The sequence below is a fragment of the Lissotriton vulgaris genome, chromosome 4_1 (assembly GCF_964263255.1).
Source record: "Lissotriton vulgaris chromosome 4_1, aLisVul1.2, whole genome shotgun sequence".
Lineage (NCBI taxonomy): Eukaryota > Metazoa > Chordata > Amphibia > Caudata > Salamandridae > Lissotriton > Lissotriton vulgaris.
Genome location: NC_141691.1, coordinates 374,725,590 through 374,748,533, shown reverse-complemented (window position 1 = coordinate 374,748,533; position 22,944 = coordinate 374,725,590). Strand labels below are relative to the sequence as shown.

General features: G+C 41.1%; 1 protein-coding gene across 2 annotated transcripts in view; it reads right to left on the bottom strand.

Moving 5' to 3' along the window:
• Positions 1 to 1,633: 1,633 nt before the first annotated feature.
• Positions 1,634 to 22,944, bottom strand: part of TBX22 (T-box transcription factor 22) — a 108,342-nt gene continuing 87,031 nt past the window's right edge. For both annotated transcript variants that reach the window (XM_086966776.1, XM_086966777.1), the window contains 2 exons: positions 8,965 to 9,053; positions 1,634 to 2,710 (listed from right to left, as the gene is read on the bottom strand). In XM_086966776.1, the coding sequence (XP_086822902.1) occupies positions 2,103 to 2,710; positions 8,965 to 9,053 (697 nt within the window). In that variant the 3' untranslated portion in view covers positions 1,634 to 2,102. The remainder of the gene's footprint in view (positions 2,711 to 8,964; positions 9,054 to 22,944) is intronic.

Genomic DNA, 22,944 nt, shown 5'->3' with positions numbered 1-22,944 from the left:
AAAAAAAGAAATAGGTTCCAAGTGTTGCCCAGAACTGCATTAACTGTTGAGAAATACATTGATATACTCAATTTGTAGACCATGGTTTCCAAATGACAAGAAGTGCATGTCATTTACTGTGTTATAAAAAATCTACATACAACATGTCAATGTTAATGCACTATAATATGCTTGCTATGCAATGCACCCTATGTGGTTTAAAAGTTTCACAACATGCTGCCCATGACATAGGACGGGATTACATTCTTAGCAGATGGGATACTCTGTCACAAATTTGACGGATATCCCGTTGACTGTATTACCTTATATCCTATGGAACTTTAAATACGGTGACGGGGTATCCGTCACATTTATAACGGAGTATCCCAACCGACAAGATCATATTCAGTTTGCGAAATTAAGTGAACATCATTGTCAAGTTTTTAGTAAACACTGTTTGTTAAAGCAGAGTCATTTAAAAAAAAATGAAAGATGGAGTTTAAAATAACCTTTGTTCTAACATTGTGGGGTCACATAAGTGCATAGTCATGAACTCCCCAAAAATTATCTGGCTCTTGAGAGTGAAACAACTGCAATACATTCCCTCCTTAGATGTTTACTTAGGAGATGCTAGCCACACCATTCAGGTACTTTGCAGATTAAGGGGCAGGCTTCCTGAAGTTTTTTGTGCAAAAATGTTCCAAACAGAGGTTAGCACTAGCTGCATTGCCAAAACTAGAGACTTATTAGGCTTCAGAGTAGCATCAGCTGAAATCATTTTTGCAGAATACTGTCCTGGTGGTAGTAAACATTTCTCTGATGAATTCTCCTCCTTTAGTGTTTTTTCCTCAACAATCGATTTCCTGATACCACCCAGCAGCTAATCAGATGTCAAAAGCTCTGACCAAACTGACGCAGAACCTTCAATATGACTTTTGGATGCAACTCTCCTATGCTAATGTACACAGGGACGGCCCGTGCAGGTAAGAGTGGTGAGGCGGGGTGAGGTGATTAGACACACAATGACAGGGCGTAATTAAATATTTATTTAATTTTCACTCATCATCTATCAATTACCCCCTCACCCTGCTCCACCGCTCTTACCTTCACGGCCCACTCCTGAATGTAAATGTGAAAAATAATGAAAAAGGAAGCATAGAAGCAAGAAATATCTGTTTCATATTCTCAATCAGTAAATATATTTCAAAAGTCTGATTGTTAAGCTCAATACAATACTCTAATTACATTTTTTTAAATGTTCATAGGAAATGAAAATCAAGAATGCATACATTCTAATAAGCATACATTTTAATAGCAAGTTTAATTTAGTTTGTTCAATATGAATTACACTTGAAAAGAGATCTATTTATGCATAACAGGAACAAATATCATGGTAATTTCAACTTAGAGTTTTATATGTATACCTTGGTCCTTTATAGTAGATTCAATAATTGAACCTACAAAGTCATTTAAAAAAAAACTTTGGGTGGTTAACATCAAATTTTCTTTAGAAATATGTCCCTATGAATCTGCATCAGTGACTAATTCTGCCATTCTGAAATCTGCCTCCATGGTACCAGTGAGCATCTCTCTTTTTCTTTCTTTCTTTCTTTCTTTTTTTTCCTTCCTTTATTAGTTTACATGTTGTTTCCTTTCTTCTTTTCTTTCTTTCTTTTTCTTCCTTACTTTTTTATTTTACGTTTGTTTTCTTTTTACTACCTTAATTCATTATTTGTCTCTCTCCTTATTTTATTCATTTGATACATTTCTTCCTTTATTATATTTGACTCAAATTTTATAAAGTAACATTTGTTGTAACGAATCTATGGAGAATATTAAATGTAGTACTTCTCCCACAAAAAATTTAAAAGTGCATGTGTTTTGTTTTGACATACTAAACATAAATACATACAATTAGGCATTGTTCCAGGTCTTTAATCAATTTGCAAAGAATCAACCGAGTACCCAATACATACTGTACATATATTACACATTAGATAATCAATCTTTTTGCTTAACTGGGCCATCCAAACTCTCCTGTTGGGCTTTTTATTGGAATTTCAGTATATGCATTGATATGCTCTTCATCAAAAGACGTCGTAGAAGCAATAGTTTATGTTCTACTATAGGCAATTGTTAACTGTAGAGGGCCATGTAGAGTGGTTACATCTGCCATTTCTAAATGAAGTTGGAATGTTGTCAGTTACTTTGAAATGGTTTGCTGCATTTATAAGCCTTGATGGAACTGAAAAGTTATATCCATAGAAGCCATAGGGAGGATGTAATGAACAATTAAGTGCTTCCCGTGCAATGGGTCCTGAGGGAAAAATGTTTCCAGATGGCGGTAATCCATATAAAATTGGATGGGCTGAATTCGGTACTTGTATACAATGCGCATTTGAGTCTTCGGATTTTGCATTTTTAATATGAATGCCAAGAGAAGAGAGCATGGGCACATCTACAAGGAATGAAGGGATACCTCCGGAACTGCAACTCTCTAGTTTCTCATGATTTGGAAAAACAAATGACTGCTGTCTGATAATGTTCGTTGGGCAGATCTTGTAGCAAAGGGGCAACTTGAGGCTCTGCAAGTATGCCTCGGCGCTTGGGATTCCAATGTTGCGCCCCGGCAAGTGAAATGATGGTGGTGAACAGGATGGTGATAGCAAAGAGTTCAGAGGAGAGGGAGCCCCACCACTGGAGGTTACAGGTGATGAGCTGGAACTTCCGCCTAAAATAGCAACAGTATGAGTAAATAACATACATTTCAGAGAATAACTCATCACACAACACAAATGATGTTTTATTTATTTTCAAGTTCACATAAACAATGCATTATCAAGCAATTTTTACTCTAATTAATTCACTTTTTAAACACTCACTAGTTCTTTTTTAAGCATTTTGATGTGTTTTCTGTGATAACTATCATGTGCCAGAAGCCAGACTTAAAACACACACAGACCTAAGGTTCCTGGCATTCACATTGCATCAATGAATATTATTGATCTTGCTTTAAATCTAACTTCCTATTGCACATTAAAGTAGCTAAACATTTTCATTTTTTCTGCTTTCCATGTTGTTGAGGTGAATGTCATTAACCTCTGTTTTGGTCGCTGTGTTTAAAGATTCCCAACTGCATTATAATAGGGAGACTAAGGGTAAAATGAATATATTGTTTGAGACATGTTTGAACAATATTTCTCTTTGGCTGATTACAATTAATCTGATAGTGCCTACAGAGTGGAGTGTTTATGGATATAAAATCCCTTCAGAATGTGCTTATGGGGATCCCTAGAATGCAAAGCTCTTCATGCAGTTCTTTTTAGATAAAGAAAAGTTCAAATCACTAATATAGATAGAGTCAATTTCACTAACTGACCAGCCAATCAGAAGGTCTTACTGGCTTAATAAGTACTGGTAGCTTTATAATGGCAGATTCACAAAGTCAGAAATGTTTTAATATAGATTGTCCCTACAGTTGAAACACATTTCCAGCTTTCTTGATTTCCAAAATAATGACATCAGTTTTTCTGGGATGTTGTTACTGTCACAAATTCTAAGGAGAAGTTATATGGGTTAATATTGGGCAACATAGGAAGCGATTACTGAATGTGCAAATACTATGCACAGATGCATTTACAAATGGTTAATTTTATCTTCCTTCATGGTAAAGAAATGTGTCTGTGTGGAGATGCCCTGGTCCTTTCCTTACCCAACAATCAATTTTAGTGGTGTTCCTTACCCTTTCCCACCCTGAAAACAAATTTATTATTGCCTTTAATAAGAGTTTTTTTCTGATCGTCTTCAAGGTGAGAATCTACTTGTAAAAACCTCGTAAATTGCTAGACCTCTTGCAAGTGTCCCCATTCTGAAAGCCCTCCTGGACCTCTCCTCAGTTTTTGACACGGTCTCCCACCAAATTCTCATCTAATGCTAACACGACATCAGAATCCAAGGACATGCATTCCGGTGGATCTGCTCCATCCTGACTGGAAGGATGCAGTCAGTTATCCTGGCACTGTACCCTTCGGATATCTATGACCTCATCTGCAGAGTTCCACAAGGATACTACCTGAGCCCGACCCTCTTCAATGCATATACAAACTTTATCCAGCATCATCTGCTCTCACAACATCAGAAACCTCTACTACGCTGATGACACATTGCTCCTGATCTATCTCAAGGACAAGAAGCCCAGTACCTAGCTCAAGTTTAATGCCTGCATGACTATAATCTCCCAGTGGATGAGAACCAACTGTGTGAATCTGAACACCGACAAGACAGAAATTGTGATCGTCGGGAAGAGCACTCCACCGTGGGACTCCACCTTGTGGCCAACAGAGTTAGGACTGACACTCACCTCACCACCCTCGCAAAGAACCCTGGGATCATCATGAACAGAAAACTGGACATAACCACCCAAATCAATGCTTTCACAAACTCATACTTTCACATCCTGAAGCTGCTGAGAAAGGTTTTCAAATGGCTCCCATTCAGCACCCAGACAACCATCACACATGTTCTTGTCACAAACAAGCTGGAGCATGGGAATTCCTTCTATTCTGGGGTCAACAAAACACTCATCTGAAGCCTGAAGGCCATTCAGAACTTTGCAGCTAGAATGTCTCTCAACCTCCCAAGCTGCACTCATATCACATCACACCTGAAGGAGGTCCGCTGGCTCCCCACAAACAAATTTGCATAATTCAAACACCTCCACTTCCGAGGCACTACATAATAATCGCCCAGCATACCTCAACACTCGTATCTGCTTTGCTTTCACAAAGCTTCCAGGCATTTCTACTTGTCCAGGCTCCTACTTGCACACATTCCACGTATACGGAAAGGCAGATCCAGCAATCAAGCCTTCTCTTACATCACTCCTATATCATGGAACTACCAGGAGCTATGCATAAGAGCCTTCTTCTCACTTCTAGAACTACGCAAAAAGCTGAAGACCTGGCTTTTTGAGTACTCCCATTGAGACCTAGGTTTGGCTGGACATCTGTCCAGATCCAGGATACCCTCCTAGGTGATAATGTGTTCCATATATCTGCATATAAGAATATAGGAATACTAAACAATGTGTTGGCTGTTTATAAATTACAGATGGAAAGATGTGGGGTTCTATCTACAGCGAACACTGGTCTTATGATAGGCTGTGATCCAAATATTTAGAGTAGTCTAATTTATTCCAGAGTACACACAGCATTTCACATGTTGTTGCACCCAAATACAGTGACCACATAGACTTACATCTAATAAATCTCCATTGGGATCAGGAATGCAAATTAAAATCTGATTTATCACTTGCAGGGTATTCCTTTTATGGTCTATTCTCGTGATAAACTGACAAGTGCAAAAGTTCTCACAATAGGATAACCTTGTGCAAATCTGACTTAGGCATTCACATTTCAAATCCCTTGGACTCTGTAACTCTCTGATGGAAGTCCCAAGTCTCTCTATCCCTCTCTCCGTCATTAAATTCTAGACAATGCTGAAAACGCTAAGCAAGGTTAACTTCCTCATTGAACTTAAAAAGTTATTGTTCACTCTTGACTCCTGTTCATAACTCTTTTCTCTATAATTTGGCTTTCTACCACATTGTTTGTAACTGGCAGTAACTGTATGGAGTGAAAAAATGTCAGGCAATAGACTATCTTTCCAGATCAGGTAAAGTAACAAGTTTGGATAAACAGAATAAGTCATTATTTTTGAAATGATATAACAAATTAATTTGATTTGCCACACAATCTATTTGAAGAGTTATTGTGGTGCATTCACACACTACCCCAAGAATTGGTGATTCAAGCAATACATTACGAGCTTGGGTTAAGGTCTCCTGCAATAAAACCAAAAGTAATGGTACTTCCTTTCTTAAAATGTGGGTGATTGCTGGAAATAAAAAGTCTTGAGTGAATTCATGTAATGCCATAAATATAAAGCAAAAATTGATGACCTTTAAGTGGATACTCGTGCTGTAGAAGAGGGTTTGGAAATACTTTTGACAAGAATGTCTTCAGAATTCTCCTGCCAGAACAGAACATATCGATAGGAAAACTGTTGTGCAATATAGATTTAAAGAAGAAGGGACAAGGGATATTAACTACAAAACATGACTGAATTATATGTCAGGATTATCTGAAACAGTACTAGGGTTTACATATTGAAAATCATGTAGGACCGTTTTGTGCGGATATAAGAAATCTGTGACTATAATATACTTCAAATCACAATAAATGTGTTACTTATAGACCCATGCATAATGTGTCACTGTCTTCTACAATCTTTTGTCCGTTACTCCTTGTATGATGTTTCTGTACTAATTGGAAAAGGTGAAACATACAGTTGATTGTGTCTCACCGTGTGCAGAAAAAAGAATTCATCCAAATGGAAAAAGACTAGATCCAAACTGAAGGATATCCGATTGATACAGACATGTATTTGATATTTTACTGCAATTATTGTCCAGTAATTTAAGACGTCACTTTGTAGAATTGCTTTCATTAAACTTTGCCATGACTTTACTATTACCTTGTCTATTAAACAAGAAGCATGAGCATGTGAACCAGTTAATCAAGCAGAAAAGGCTTGTATGATAACACCACTACCAGCAGTCTTCTTCCATATGTACATTTCTGGTAGATCCCTGCAATTATCAGGAGATGTACTGTATTATTGGGTCATTCTCTAATATTATTCCTGCATCTACTGGTAATTAATTGAGATGTATGGAAATATTAAGAGTCTATTGCCTGACATTTTTTCACTCCATACAGTTACTGCCAGTTACAAGCAAAATGTGCAGCGTCCACCTTGTAAAGGAGTCACCCACAGAAATACGTCATATTAAAATTGAAGGGAAGACTTATTTTAAATACTTTATATAAAACAATCCTTATAGATTTTAAAGCCAATTCTTGAGACTTGGTACCTTAGACAAAGAGCAATCTTCTTGACTGATCGGTTATGGCACACCACTCTTTTTTGTGAACCTTGATTAGAACAAGCAAATGAATACAGAGTAGCATGTACATTGTGAATGTAGTGTGTGAAAACATGTTATTCCTCATAAATTCATACTGTAAATATTCTTCATAGAGAATTTCAGATGTCACACTGGAATGGGTCATGAATGAGAAATGTTTTCAGTGCAAATTGTAAAAGAAATTTATCGCGTATTCTCAAACTCTAGGTATCATAGAAATTGAATGAAAAAGCAGAGACAGAAAGTGATCTAGTATACATATTCATGTGATGGCATTGACGATAAATGTGGCCAAATTAAAATGTATTTGGACCAAGTGTAGTACTAAACACCCATTCACAAAATTATTAGTGTAAAAGTCAAATCCCATATTACTAACACATTATAAATAAAACTCTTGCACTTTAGTAAAATGCAATAAGATCATGCTCTGGTACTGCTTAGATACATGTGTTTATAACTATCCACAAGTAAGATCAATATGGAATAAACTATACATATAGATGGGCATAGAGGGTAGGGGGAGTGTAATCAACCTGCAATTTCACCTTTTGTGAGTCATAACCCCTTCTTACACTCATCAGTGTTTACTGTACATATCACAAGCAAAATGATTTCCATTTCTCATAACACTCAACTGTGCCAGTGCCTGCTCTTGGTTGAACCAGTCCTAGAAAGGATATTTCACTAATGAACAGCAGCACTCAAAATAGCTCACATTTCATTTGTTTATTTCAGGTTACGGAGCAATTGATGTACAAAGACACAAATGCATTTCAACCAAATAGGTATTGGTTACACCTGGTTAAGTCTGTCTTTATTTTCAACCATTTATTTTTTTCACTGTCCCAGAATCTCCTCTGTTCAATGTGAACTTCCCATTGAATTCCAGATAATGTGACACTACTATTAACATCTTGGGTGAGTATTTAATAGTTGGGATCATATGTTTTAAGTACATATAAAAACAATTACATCCATGGTATGACATGTCTTATTTTATATTTATTCTATTTTTTTTTCTATATGTTAATAATTTATTTTCATAGATTCCATACTTAAGTCACACATTGTAATGGGCACAATCAGCGTAGAGGAATCAATTATGTCCTATTTAATTATAGTCTTCAGGGTTTTTTGTGAAAGTTAGTCCTTGAATTTGCTTCTTCGTCTTTTAAGTAGTGCTGTGAATGCTAAAATGTTTGTTTTTCAATTAGTTTGCTTCCTGACTTTATCATAACATTTTTCATCCTGAGCACCAAATTATATATTAATCTCTTCATCTTTTGTACATGTGCAGTTTTGTTTTTTACAAATGAATCTCATTATTGTGGGCACACAAACAATTCTTCTTCCCAGTTATAGCATGTGAAATTTGCTTTCAATTTTGTAAATTGCTGAAAATACAACAGCTGAAAGGCACACAATCAAGGCATAAATGAAAGGAATATGAAGTGACTGCCACACAGTGTCAGAATACAAAACAAATTTGATGTTAGTGTAAATTTGTAGTGTACATTTGAGAATGTTCCTTCCTATTGTATTATGTTGGGAGTTCCATATGCCCACTATACATTTTTTTAGAGAACTCTTTAAAGGAGCCTTGGTTTATTAAATATGTTGGAATAGATGCAGAAACAAAACATGTAAGAAGTGTTTTCTTGATAAATACACCAAAATTAACTTGTAGTATAAACAAGAAGAATAGGTATTGTATAGTGTATTCCTACATTACCATCAAAGTTTTGATGGCATTTATAAAACATTCTGTGTTCAGCTTTGTTTTTATTATAACCAGAACTCCTTAATGGAAATATAAGACCATGATATAAGATTACCCATTATGTTCACTCTACATATACATACATTTAGTCACAAATAAAGTACATTGCATATAGTTCTAATTCTCTGTAAAAAAAAATACCCTTATTTAATATTAAAGGATTGTAGAATGCTGTACATATTACAACCTCTATCATTATAAACATTTCACTTACCACTAGGTGTTTCTACTCCAAATGTCTTGAAATCTAACGTAAGAGGTGGTCTCCATGGATATGTCTCTAAAAGTCCATCCAGTACGCCTCTAAAAAAATCAAATATATTTAATATGTCAACGTTTCAAATACTTTAATTTCTATATTTGAATTAATTTGGTGAAGTGAACATTTGTCTGCACAGCATCACTTTTGTATTTAAAATCCTCAATTACAGTTAATGTCATACACTCCATATAAGTTTAGCATTGAGCACTTTTGGGTAATTTTAGGTCCTCCTTATTATGCTATTATATTGGGCTTAGTGTGTCCAAGTTGGCCAGGCATTACAAAGCCAAGAATTAGCCAAATTCTTCAATTATGATGTCTATAAATATATGTATGAATTTGACCGCAAGTTCTTATTTTAGTATCTACATTCTGAAAATCTTGTGGTGTTACATTTATGCTAGCATGCCCCTCTATTCTTTTGAGTATTTTTCTTTATAGGATTGGTTATTGAGAATAGAATTTAGAATCATCTAGAATCAGGCCCATTATCAGTTCTTTTATCCCACATTGAGCCAATCTCTGGTGCTCTTCAGTCTACTTGCAAGGGATTAAATGTGGCAATCGGTATTCCTATGACCCACTGGTTTTATGTTGTTCAGCATCAGTTGACGTATGTTTGTTAGCCTCTTCTGTTACAGGTTTGCGTCTAAGTATCTCATCTTGGTAATAAATTTGGTATAAAGTGTAAATAGAGAATGTACAACTGAATAATGAAAAAATAATTTAATATTTACATTATGTTTCTTTTCAAACAAAATAAGTTGCCTAGTTTGTAGATTTTCATCTGAGTTGGAGTCGGCATAATTTTTGTGCAAGGCTGCCACTGGGCAGTAGCCACATAATAAAGGGGATTTTTCAGATGTGGGTTAGGTGGGAGGTAACAGTCAGAAGTGTCTCTGATAGCTGCCAACATTAAGGCATGTTTCTTCAGTTTCCAATCTACATTTCAAAAATGCAAGAGTGCCACATCTTTTGTGTCGTCATGGGATTGTCTACCTGGCACAGGAAGGCTACAATAAGAGCTGAAAGGGTGAGCATCTTCTGCCTTGTCTAAACTCCACTCTGAAGAAATCAACAATGATCCTGAAAGTATGAAAATGGACAGTGATGCCACGTAAATAGATCTCTATTTTCTCCCAAATATACTGATTTACATTGATGTTGGGAGGAAGTTTTAATTCAGGGGCATGGAATGCAAGGGTCTCCCACATGATCTCTGCAATTGCATGATTTTTCAGTGTTTTAGAAAGAAATAACATTTTTAACAAGTTTTTAAAATAATTGTTCCATTTGTTTCTTTCTGTTTAGTAGTTTCATTATTCAACGTTGTTGGACCTTGCCCAATTTGCAGGGTCCCCCCAAACTTTAGCCTTAACTCCTCCTTTTTGATGAATTCATTTTTTTGGGCTTTAGGACTCTGTGCAATTTGGCACTGTTAACTAATGTCAAACTGCCTGTGCCCTTCCAAATCAAACATGGTAAAATTGGCTTAAACCCCTAGGCACATTTCGTTTTTATAAGTCCCTAATAAAGTGTTTTACATGTACCCATGATCTGTTAATTAAATGCTATTAGTGGGCCGGCAGGACTTATTGGGCCACCGATTTGAGTGGCGATTTCATTAACTCTTTCCTATTTTTTTTTTTTTTTTTTTAATTTTTGGAAACCTTTATTCGTGCTTCTTAGAAAAATACAAATAGTGGCCTACAACCGGCAGGCCGGCCACAAAACTGTTGAGCACAGGTGCATACAATACAAGACGCGATAGTACATTGATATCAATTAACAAATAGTCAGCAGTTACACTGTAAATCACGTGCCTCCGCTCCTCAGGAGTATCGAAGGTTAATTTTAAAGTTTCAATGCTACTAATAAGGACCAACCATTATATTTTATTGAGAATAGAAAATAAACGAAAAGGAAAAAAAGAAAGAGCAGGGTCCGCGTAGACGTGAGATAGCAATATCAACTGGAACCCACACAGCCCAGCGGTTCGAGAACAAGCCTGTCACCAGGCGGCAAGACGGCAAAGTGCAACAAGGATAGTGGACCCGTGGTCCATCAGTACCTACCACCACCCGCCCGCCGGCAACGTCGACGCGGACCCAAAGCAGAAGAGAAGAAATAAATTAAAGAGAAAAAACAAGGCACCATAGGAACTTAAAGAAATAAAACCCATCCCTCAACCCCCATCCTATACGCATGCAAAGGCTACGGCCTACCCCCCCCCAGCAGCGCATCTGTCGCCCCATAAACCCGAAATTTAGAAAAGAAACCAGAGAGAGAGAAAGAAGATAAAAGGACACCTTAGATACAGGGAGCAAGAAAGGAGAACCCAGTCTAAAACTCCCACAAAAACCTAACCCCGGAGGAGGGCCATTATGTTCGTGTCACGGACTCCACTACCCGCCCCAGATTCACAACGTAGCAACCACATCAAGCATATACAAAAGCCACCGTCTCTAATAAGAAGTAAGTCTCAGTCAGAGCCCCCGTGTGTGTCCAGATAGTGTATCAATCCGAGTCCCCCCCAACCGAACAAAACAGTGCAAGACCACCACCAGCACCCATTGTCCCCGGACCCCCTGCCCGAAAATACGTCCCCCACATTAGGAAAAGGCAGAATCAAGTACATTTTCCCCGTCGGCCGATCAGGTATGAAGTCAAAAATCAATCATAAGCAACAGTTATCCCCAGACCCCAGCCTGCAAAAACAACCACCCCAGTAAGCGGGTCCAAAAAAAAAAAAAACTGCCACATAGTCACAGCCTGTAGAGGATAAGGATCGTTAAAATGAGCACATACAGAGGCACAGGATAGCGTCCCAGGTGGGTCTTCGTCAGCCAAAATGGAAAAGGACAGCTTAGTAACGGGCAGTTCGGGGGAGCACAATCAAGAGGAAAGCGTACCATCATGACGCAGGCAATCCGGCACATCGTGCAAGCGCAGTTCCAAAGGATGCAACAATAAAACCAGTCCGAGTCAGGTCCCGCCAGCCAGTGTGTAAAAAGCAATGGTCAAATCCCCGTCAGCCCTGGCCAGATCTTGACTGTCTCTCCAGAAATGGCCGACGGGGGAGGTCCGGTGCAAACAATGGAGAAAAGTAAAATGGCCACCGCTGATGAAGAAGAAGAAGGCAGAAACAAAATGGGCGCCTCCAATCACTTTCGGTGCTGCCGGTGCACAAAATAAGCACCCCAAAACACAAGAAGCGAATTCCACCCCACCGCCTGACATAAGATCTCCACAAGACTGCAGAGTCAAAGGGGGCCAGTACGTGCGAAGACAAAGTCCGATACACTAACCTCACCGATGACAAAGTTGCAATGTCCGACTGGGGGGGAAACATTGTAGCACCACTGAGGATGTCGACCTGCCGTTGAAAGGTAAATCGGGAGCCGGGGAAAGGCAACCACTCCCCGCATGCATTCTGTGCCCCTGTGTCCCCCGCGGAGACCGGCAGCGGCAAGCCAGCACAATCCTTATAGTTGGTCGGCCTCCCGGGTCTCATGAGAAGGACATCGTCGAGTCGCTTACCCATCCGTGCGAAGGAGGCTTGCCAGTCACGGCGGAGCTCGATTAGTGCGGCAAGAACAGTCCCGCACGTCGGCTCCGAGTGCAGGCTATCAAGTTCCGTAGCAGGGGACGGTGTCGGTAGCATTGCCTCCAGGTCAGCGGTGTGCGAGGCGGCACAGTCGCGACACAGGACAGCCCCAGCCAGCTCGGGGGAAGCAGCCGCCATCGCTCCCTCCCCGGAATGGACGCATGAAGAAGGGGCTAAGCACGGTATGGTGGCATCGCAAAGCGGGTCGCCGTCACAAACACCGCTCATGGCTCTGGAGCGCCGCACAGGAGGCATCATTGCCGGTCCGTCGCTAGAAGAGGCAGTCACAGGGCTGACGAGCAGGTAGGAGGCAGTCGTCGGTGCAGCGACGATCGGCGGAGAGGAGACAAGCAGAGCACCGACCCAAGGCTTCGGCGGTCACCTAGGCTTGCGACGATATCTCCGGAACTGCAGCTCGCAGGGATCTCGGAGGCACACGGGGGGGCTCAGCGCAAACACAGCGTCACATTGTTGCAGTCAAAATGCAGGATAGAAGGCAGGATAGGAGCGCTGGGCATGCAGGCTCGCGGAGCCGAGACACGGCACGTCCGTTCAGGTCGCCATCTTGGCTCCTCCTCCAACTCTTTCCTATTTTTAAAAATTTGTATTGAATAGTAAGCTTTTATGATTCTCTGTCTGAATCGAATAAAGTTGAATTGATTGAGTAGCCTTTTTAAACATATTTCAGGCCTGTGATTTTACCTGTATGTACAGTTTTAAACTGCCATTTCGACCTAGGGGAAAAAACTATTGCTAGGTCTAAACCTTCCGTTTTAATACATATAGGTCACCCCAAGAGTAGGGCCTAAGCAGACCACACAGCAGAGTTCAATGCATTTCAAAAGTTGGACATGCATTTTTAAGTTTTGTATGTGCTGGTAGTGAAAAACTCAAATTTGTTTGTCACTACCTCAATGTCTACTACACCTATAGAATAACATGGGGTTACCTTATTACATTTAGGAAGTGATAGCTTTTGCTTAAGAGCAGGTAGGGATTTCATGTTTGGTGTTTGAGAAATTGTAATTAAATATCCTCTTTAATAGTAAAGTGGGATTTTAACTCACAACTCTGAAAATACCACTTTTGGAAAGTTGGTATTTTCTTGCCCTAACCATTTGGTGCCTGCAGTCAGTTCCTAGGTCATATGACTAGGTGGACTGAGACTTGCCACTTACTTTGTCTGCCTGCATCCTGCCCGTGGACCCAGCAGGGTTAAAGGGAAGTGCTGCGCCTGGGGTCTTCGCCTGCCCGCCTCCCGCCGCCTAACTCCTTCTTGCCAGCACGGAGTAGGGCCGCCGAGCGGAGCGTGGGCGGGCCATTCAAAACTACATACCCCAGCAGCCCTAGCGGCATCCAACGAGAGCGGTTCGCGCCAGGAGGCGCTTAAATACAGCGTCAGCTCTGACGAGCGGGGGGACTGAGACTTGCCACTTACTTTGTCTGCCTGCATCCTGCCCGTGGACCCAGCAGGGTTAAAGGGAAGTGCTGCGCCTGGGGTCTTCGCCTGCCCGCCTCCCGCCGCCTAACTCCTTCTTGCCAGCACGGAGTAGGGCCGCCGAGCGGAGCGTGGGCGGGCCATTCAAAACTACATACCCCAGCAGCCCTAGCGGCATCCAACGAGAGCGGTTCGCGCCAGGAGGCGCTTAAATACAGCGTCAGTCCCGTCTCGCGGGACGCGAGCGGGACGCCGGGCTAAGCCCGGGCAAAGGGCGGGCCCTCTATGGCCCTCATCGGCAGGAGGAGGCAGGGGCAGGGCCAGAAACTCTGCAAGCGTGAAGACATCATTCGTCCCTCAAGTAAGTCACGTACATATCACCTACATATATCACACAGTCTGAGCAATGTCTAAAAAACTTGTAGCAGTGCAACAAAATAAGATAAACAACTACATGGTCCAGACTGTTCAGAAAATAAACATGCAAAGGAGGGAGTCATTGGGGCTGAGCCTATCACCTGACTTGCTATGCCCATCACCACCTACATCCGCTTCAATCCTGCTTGATGGTACATTAACTCAGGACATTCATACTGTAGACTCTACAGCTGATTTTACACCCCAAGTTATACCGGGATCACCGGAGAATGCAATTCCGGCTCTTGAAGGCTTGCCTATTGATGTTGTTATAGACACTGACATTGATCAAGACCCAGAGCAAGATACACAATCACAGGTCTCCGTCCTAGATCAATCCCTTATTGGACACGCTGGTAGACCTAAACGTCAATGCACAAAGAATCCTTCCAAGCGGGGGGGTTTACGCTCAGGGACTAAGCGGAAGAGGGCTACCACTCCAAAGCATAAACAAATGACTCTTGTTGAGGAACACCCTTTCTGTTCCTCCGAGGAAGCCCTACTTGATAAAATCGCTGATCTCATTGAGATGAAAATCAATATCATTGTCAAACCTCTTATATCCAAGATCGATAAACTGCAAGCAGAGGTCAAGAAGTTGGGCGCACTCCAAAATACAGTTGTAAGTGGTATTGAGAAATTTACTACGCTAATTACTAATCTGGATAATAATCCTAGAGGAGCTGAAGCTGGAAGTAATACGGATGTTGGAGATGAAATGGAACTGCTTGGGCCAAATCCAACGCAACAAACACCATCAGTAGCATTTGAGGGCTCCATACCAGCATGCTCCACATCAGACCCAACTCCTTCGCTTAACATTCCTCCCGCGCAAATACAAGTGCAAGCTCAAACTCATCCCACGGATCCCTTGCAATTTATTGTTGAGGCTACACCCGTGGTTTTGGTCCTCGCAAACGTACCCCCATTAGAAGGGGGCATAGCTGAAACTTCAACTTCACTCTGCAGTAAAGCCCTACACTGGTTAACTACCAATATGCGACTAGCACCAGGTGGGAAACATCATCTTGCAAGTGTGATTAAATCTGCAACCAGGGTTCCTTGGCTGGGAAACCGGCCAAAAAAATTTAAAGGGGATTGTGTGGCAGTGAGCTTTTCTAACCCAGACGTTCTTCCCAATATTCTTACAAATATTTTTCCTCCCCAACGAAGAAGAGGCACTGTGGTCCCACTTACTTTTTTTTTATGGAGAGCAGCAGAATGTCTCTTTTCCAAGGACTCCCGCCCCAGGGTGGGATACCAACTGGGATTCTCACTTTAGATGGGGTCAAGACCTAAGGAACAACGCCTCAGTTCACCGTCATCAACCTCCAACGTTTAACCCTGTCACACAGCCACTTGAACTTTTTAATCGTTTTGCGCCTCTTTCATTTATGGACCAAAATGATTGACTTTTGCCAGCCGGAGAAAATAACTCAGAAGGTTTACAGCCAGCTTCTGGCCCTTTGGCTCATTCTTCAGTAAGTGTTGAGGTTCGAAGAATTATGAGCTGGAACATCGCTGGGCTTAGAGCTAAATTTAAAGATAAGAACTGGCTGGACCTAATCAGAAATTATGATATCCTTGCATTCCAGGAAACTTGGGAAACATCAGTGTGTCTGCCTATAGATGGTTACTCCCATTTTTATGTACCTGCAGACCCCAGTAAAGCAGGAAGAGCAAGGGGTGGGTTGGCTTTATATATTTCACTTGATGTAAAAGGAAAAGCGAGGCATATTAAGTCTAATACTAAAAATTGTTTAATGGTGGAATTGAGCTCATCAAACTCCCATCCTATTTTACTCATTAATTTTTATAATTCGCCAGCCAGTCAATTTCCTACCGAGCATTTAGCATCCCTAGAGGACCTCCTATCGACTTACGATACAAATAGTTCTTATGGATATGAGGTGATCCTCATGGGAGATTTTAATATTCACACTTGCCAGGCGGGTTGCCAAAGAGAAACAGAGGAATCTTTTCTATATTCTTCCACGCCGCATTTTGAACACACACCTAGTGGCGAGGCTCTGGAACTGTTTTTGGCTACCTTCAACCTCCATGAATTTTATACTTGCTCAAATGACTTACGGTTACCGACTTATGAGGGCAAGGACCGAGGCACAATCATTGATTATATTTTTGTATCTCTTAGACTTTTATCTGATGTATTTGTTTGTAAAGTCTTAATCTCTGTTTTTAGCGATCACAATCCCGTGATTTTAGAGGTTTTAGCACAGGGAGCTTTGGGTAATAGAACGCCTGATAATTTTTGTGCAACAGACCTTGCGCTGAGAGATCAAAATCGAAGGCTTAAATGGGACAAAGTTACCCCTATAACCTTCTTACAAGATACACTGGCCAAGGTAGAAGGTGAAGTTGCCATATGTTTAGACGACAAAAATTCTAGCACTACTCTGGTTGAGGCCTTTAGCACTATTTGTCAACAAGTCAATCTAGATCTGACTGTGAAGGTTAAATGCAATAAGACAATGGGCCCCAAATGGTTCGATACAAACTGTTCTAAGGCTCATTCAATTCTACTTAAAGCCTTAAAAAACAAACCTAGAAACAGAGTATTGGTAGCATCTCTAAGGAAAAAATATAATTTGGCTATTAGAAAGAGGAAATCCGAGATAAAAGACGAAGCTTGGAATAACCTGTTACTGCCTGAGACACAGAAAGATAGTGCTAAATTTTGGGCAGTAATAAATCACCCGTACTTTGTAGGGTTAGATCATCAAAGAGCGGATTGTACCATTCCAGATGAGCAATGGGTGACACATTTTAGTAATATTTATCGTCACAATGACACGAGCATAGAACGGGTACTCCCTCTTTCTCTAACGCCAAATCCCATCTCTCCTTTTACTCAGGAAGAGGTGAAAAAAGCTATCAACGATACACTCTGTAAAAAGGCACCAGGCCCAGATGGGGTCCCGGCAGACTTTTTCAAGAGTGCCCCTGATTTTAGCTCGAAAATTTTAACTAATGTTTTTAATGCAACACGGGAATTTATTTTCCCCTCTAGCTGGGCAAACTCAACTATAGTGCCAATTTTTAAGAAGGGTCAGAGGACAGATCCGGCTTGCTATAGGCCAATTTCTCTTATTGACTCGAGTGTAAAAATTATGGGCAGAGTCCTATTATCAAGACTAACCCTTATTTTAGAAAGTAGGGGTATTTTATCTAATGCACAATATGGTTTTAGATCCAAAAGAGGAACGTTAGATCAGTGCCTAAATTTAGAATTAATTTTAAATAAGTATGTAATCGGCAGGGAGGGGTCTTTATACATGGCCTTTATGGACCTGTCATCAGCCTTTGACCTGGTCAACAGGGCGAAGCTGTGGCCGATCCTTTTGGCCATGGGTCTCGACCCCCCTTTGGTCGAATACCTGGCCGAGCTACACAAGGACCTTATGACTTCAGTCAGAGTTACTCGGGAAGGTAGATGCACTTGTCACTTTAAGTCGGAGAGGGGGGTCAGGCAAGGGTGCATACTTGCTCCCCTCCTCTTCACTTTATACATCAATGACCTAGAGGCAGTAATGATAACAGCCCACAGCGATATTCCGCGTGCAGGGGAGACAAAGATTCCTGTACTCCTGTACGCGGATGACGCTGTCCTTCTGGCACGCTCCGGAGTTGCGCTAAATAAACTTCTTGCATCCTTCGGGGCTTTTATGTCATCTTTGGACATGAAAATTAACACAGACAAATCACATGTAATGATCGCTGGACCCGCAGGAAGGAAAAGAAAGTTACTAACTTTTTCCTGTGCAGGAAAGGAGGTTAAGAGAGTTTCCTCCTTCCCATACCTAGGAGTCACTTTCGACGATAGGGGCACTTGGGGCCCTCAGCTTTTGGTCAAAAGCAGCGCTGTCGCTAGAGCGGCCGCAGGGCTGCTGGGTTTTGCCAAAAAGCTGGGTGCCCGCCCCATGGAAAGCATCATTAAAGTTTATAACTCCAAGTGTTTGTCAGTTGCCCAGTATGGCTCGGTAATCTGGGGATATACCAGCCCAGCTAAAATACAGATTGTAGAGAATACATTTTTGAGATCCTTGCTCTCTGTCCCCCAATCAACTTCGACCTTTGCAATACATACAGAGTTAGGTGTGGGCTATATCTCAGACTTATTAAAACTAGCCCCAGTGATTGGCTGGATAAAAACATGGCTCAATCAGGAGCTTACTTTAAATCATACCATCTTAAAAGATTGTTTAGCCCTGGATAGAGCCCTCTACATTCCTTGGTTAAGATACGTTAAAATGCAGCTTACCTTGGCAGGTCGTCCGGAGCTCTTCTCTTCCCCAGAGGGGATAACTTATGGCGATATAAAATCAGTCAAAAACACCCTGACAAATTTATATGCCATGGAAAGGGAAGAAGTAGAGCTAAAAAAGATTATGGTGAGGAAACATTGTATGCTCTCCTCAGCTCCAGGAATGGAACCTTATCTCCTTTTTACTACAAATTCCTATCATCGCTTTCTCTTAACGAGATTCCGCTTTGATTTAATTCATTTTGTACTGGGTAACTTCAAATCTTGGTCGCGACCCGAGGATGCCGATCCATGCGACTGTGATCACTTCTCGACACAGGACACGATGCACTTTATTATGTTCTGCGGACATTACACCGAGTTTAGGAAAAGTTATCTGCTCCCTATTTTACGTCACCAGGGTTTCATCCAGGTTAAACCAGCCCTGTTGTTCTTGCAGCTCCTCCCCAATGTACAAGTAGCTTTCTCAGTGGCTAGTTTTTTGGTTGCAGGTGCACGTCTAAATAAGCACCGCACAAGGCACAGGCACTTTATCCTTGACAAATGAATTTCCTCTCTTCTCCATTTTCCTAAATGAATTGTGCTCAATAAACCCTTCTTTTTTAGCTTTTTTAGATATTTATGTATGTTGCATTGCAGCCTATCTGTTTTTATAATATTGATTGAATATTTTAGATTTGTTAAATTGTTTTGTGCTTCAATGAAATGTATTGTAACCATGTTATGTAATAATGCTTGCTCTTTTATGATTTTAAATAATCGAATAAAGAAAATTGACTGACTGACTAGGTGTAGTTGGCATTTGTTATTTGTTTATTACTCCCAGACATCTAAATAATAGAGGGTCTGGGTTTTGGCAGATGGGCCACCTTCACATGATAAGGAGGCAGATCTATCACCTGTAACACTTGCACTTAAGACACTACCTCAACTCACACACAAAGTACCTCACACTAGCCCATTGTGCCTGCAGACAGACTGGGATAAAGGCAGAGAGGCAGGAAATTCCAGACACCTCTGTTGGAGAAAAACTCCTAAAGTTCCTTCCTCTTCAAAGTGGGTACCAAATATAAAAAGGAGGCCCTTGGACTTACTCTTCAGTACTCTCCTGGACCTGTGGATACTACAGAAGAAGGATTCCCCTGCTGCCATAGGATGCCCCTGCTGCTTGAGGCCTGTCCTGCTGCCTGAGAAGGAATACTGAACCAGAACCCTTCATCAGAGGCTGAAGTGACTTCAAGGGTCAGCTGACTGAACCTCCAAGCTGACCTGCTTTACTGGATCTTCCTGGACCTGCAATTTGACCTGCCTGAGCCCTGCTGCCCATGGCTGGAGTGAGTTCCTGATCCCCAAGAGGTGCCCGTCAGGTCCTGGACCCCTGGTGTGGCGTCAGTTGGGCTCCTCCGAACAAAAAAGGCAAAATAATGACGTTTTGGGTTCTTTGCGACTGCGAACCGGCCTGGTCACACCAACATCTTGCTGTGTGAGCAGACTGCCAGCACGAAGCTCCTGTGAGCCAGACTCTTCATGCTATAATGAACTCCTGTGACAATTGGCATTGCAAGATCTGCAGTTCGCACTAGAGCATTAACAGCCCACGGTGCTTGCCAATATGAAGCTAGTGCAACTACGTACGTGACACCCAACAGGATCTTTGTGCTACATCGATGACTGTTCATGATGCCCAGCCTGCCATTCATGCTACAATGACAACCATCTGTGATGCTCTCACTGCTCCTCATAGCACCTCCACCGGGAATGGAACTCTGCACTCTGGACTTCAGAAGGTAACCTATTTTGCAGGAATAACCAGGTCCCGGTATTTGGCCTGTGCTCCAAAGAAGTCAGCCGAAACTTGTGACTTTCACCTGGTCTCGCACCACCAGATAACTGCGAGTGAAGCTTTGTGCATTCGGACACTATTCTTACTTTGAATCTTTAAAATTACATATCTATTGTTGGATTTTTGTTGTTTTGGTGTCAAATAATTTAATGAACTTTAAACAACTTTTACTTGTGATGCGTTTTCACTTCATTACTGTTACGACTTTAAACATTCCCTCTAAGTTAAGCCTGACTGCTTTTGTGAAAAGCTACCAGAGGGTTAAGCACAGGTTGATTTAGTGACGTTTGTGGTTTACCTTGACAAGGAGTGTGGCTGTTACTTGCAAAGTGCTCATACCCCCTCAACTAGCAATCCAATTTCTCACATAAGTTATGTAGGATTCATTGTTACCAGTCAAATGTTTTTGCAGGGATACATACATAACAGATTCAAGATGTTCTCTAAATGTCTATGACAGGTTGTTAATTGTTGGTCAAAAATACCACTATAAACTTGTAGTGCTCACAGGTCTTCAAATACATTGATCTAACAAAGTTGTTTTATCATATATAATCATTCTGCAATGGAGATCTCTAATACAAAGATGTTATTGTTTTAATGACCTTCTCCCTCCAGGCCATTACAGACCCTATTTCCAACCTTGGAATTAGGAGTTATATGGTAACTCAATCGAATTTGTTGCCATTTTGTTTTGCTTTCATTAAACTAACTAGACTAAAACAAATAAAACCATGAGGCCTATTTGCCAACCGAAATTTGTAGAACATGTGGTCTTATTGCAAAACATACTACAAAACCATATTCGCAAATCTTCATTTAGAGTTTAGAACGTTGCATCTCCTATCTTTTTCTGTGTGGACATCTCTGCCCATAGTGCGGAGACTCTACACACATAAGTATATGTTATAAAATTAATTGTGGGAAGAACACAGGGGAGTGGCTGGAAAATTGGAACATTTCCTACCAGTGGGGAGGGGATAGGGTGGAGTTGGGAGAGATTAAAGGAGGGCCACAGAAATATTTAAGGAGATACGTGTACCCACCCACATAAAAATAAGCCTATTGCTATCCTCAAACTGCACTTCTAAAGTTACTACAACCAGAAAGGAACCCAGAATGTGACTAAATTACTCTAGCTCAGAGCTGCAGCACCACACAAGGCCAACCACTGGTAGTACAACATCCTCCAGTTGATATCAATCAATGTAGTAAGGGACTTCAAATAAAACCCCATTGAAATTATGTTAAATTAAATAAAGTTTATTTATATAGTAAATTTGTATTAATCAAATGTAAAATATGTTACAAATATTTTTTTAAGACAAAATTCATGTAACAAAACATTTTTTAGTAGAGAAAGTAAGTTTTCCCCTTGGTAATGAGGAAAAATATAGCAATTCAACACTCCCAACTGTCATTCGCTCAGGTAATATCATAGACTAACCCACCCACTCATTAATGTATCACCAGATCAGAGATGTAGCGCTCAAAAGTATTTTTTTGTTTTGGTGCATGAACGGGTGTGAGTGTTTGATTGGTTCAGATGCTCCGTCCATCACCACCCCCTTTTGTACCACTTTGTTCGCCATAAGTTGGCACAGTATGCTCAGACGTGAGTCCCTTGCTCACTTTGCCACTGGATTCAAGTAAGCCTGGCTGAAGACGGCTGTAATGCCAGAAACCGGTCCTAGGAAGCTTGTTTCCGGTCCAGGGAAGGCATTGCTTGGCAGTTCGGACTGGTCAGACTGATTTGCATATGGCCATGTCTGAACTGGGGTGGCAGAGTGGGCTAAAGAACAGCGATGGATTAAACCCAGATCTGTTGACTGGGTGTGAGTGTTTGATTGGTTCAGATGCTCCGTCCATCACCACCCCTTTTGTACCGCTTTGTTCGCCATAAGTTGGCAGGGTATGCTCAGACGTGAGTCCCTTGCTCACTTTGCCACTGGATTCAAGCAAGCCTGGCTGAAGACGGCTGTAATGCCAAAAACCGGTCTTAGGAAGCTTGTTTCAAGTCCAGGGAAGGCATGGCTTGGAAGTTCGGGCTGGACTGTTCCCATGAGGCACATGGTCAGACTGATTTGCATATGGCCATGTCTGAACTGGGGTGGCAGAGTGGGCTAAAGAACGGTGATGGAATAAACCCAGATCTGTTGACTGGGTGTGAGTGTTTGATTGGTTCAGATGCTTCGTCTATCACCACCCCCTTTTGTACCGCTTTGAAAATCCTACTTATCACAAAAAGGTCTAACCTTTTATTATTTTAAAACAAGACAATTCTACAGATTTAATTACAAGACAGGAGGCTACATTATGCATTATTCTTATAATGCAGTCAC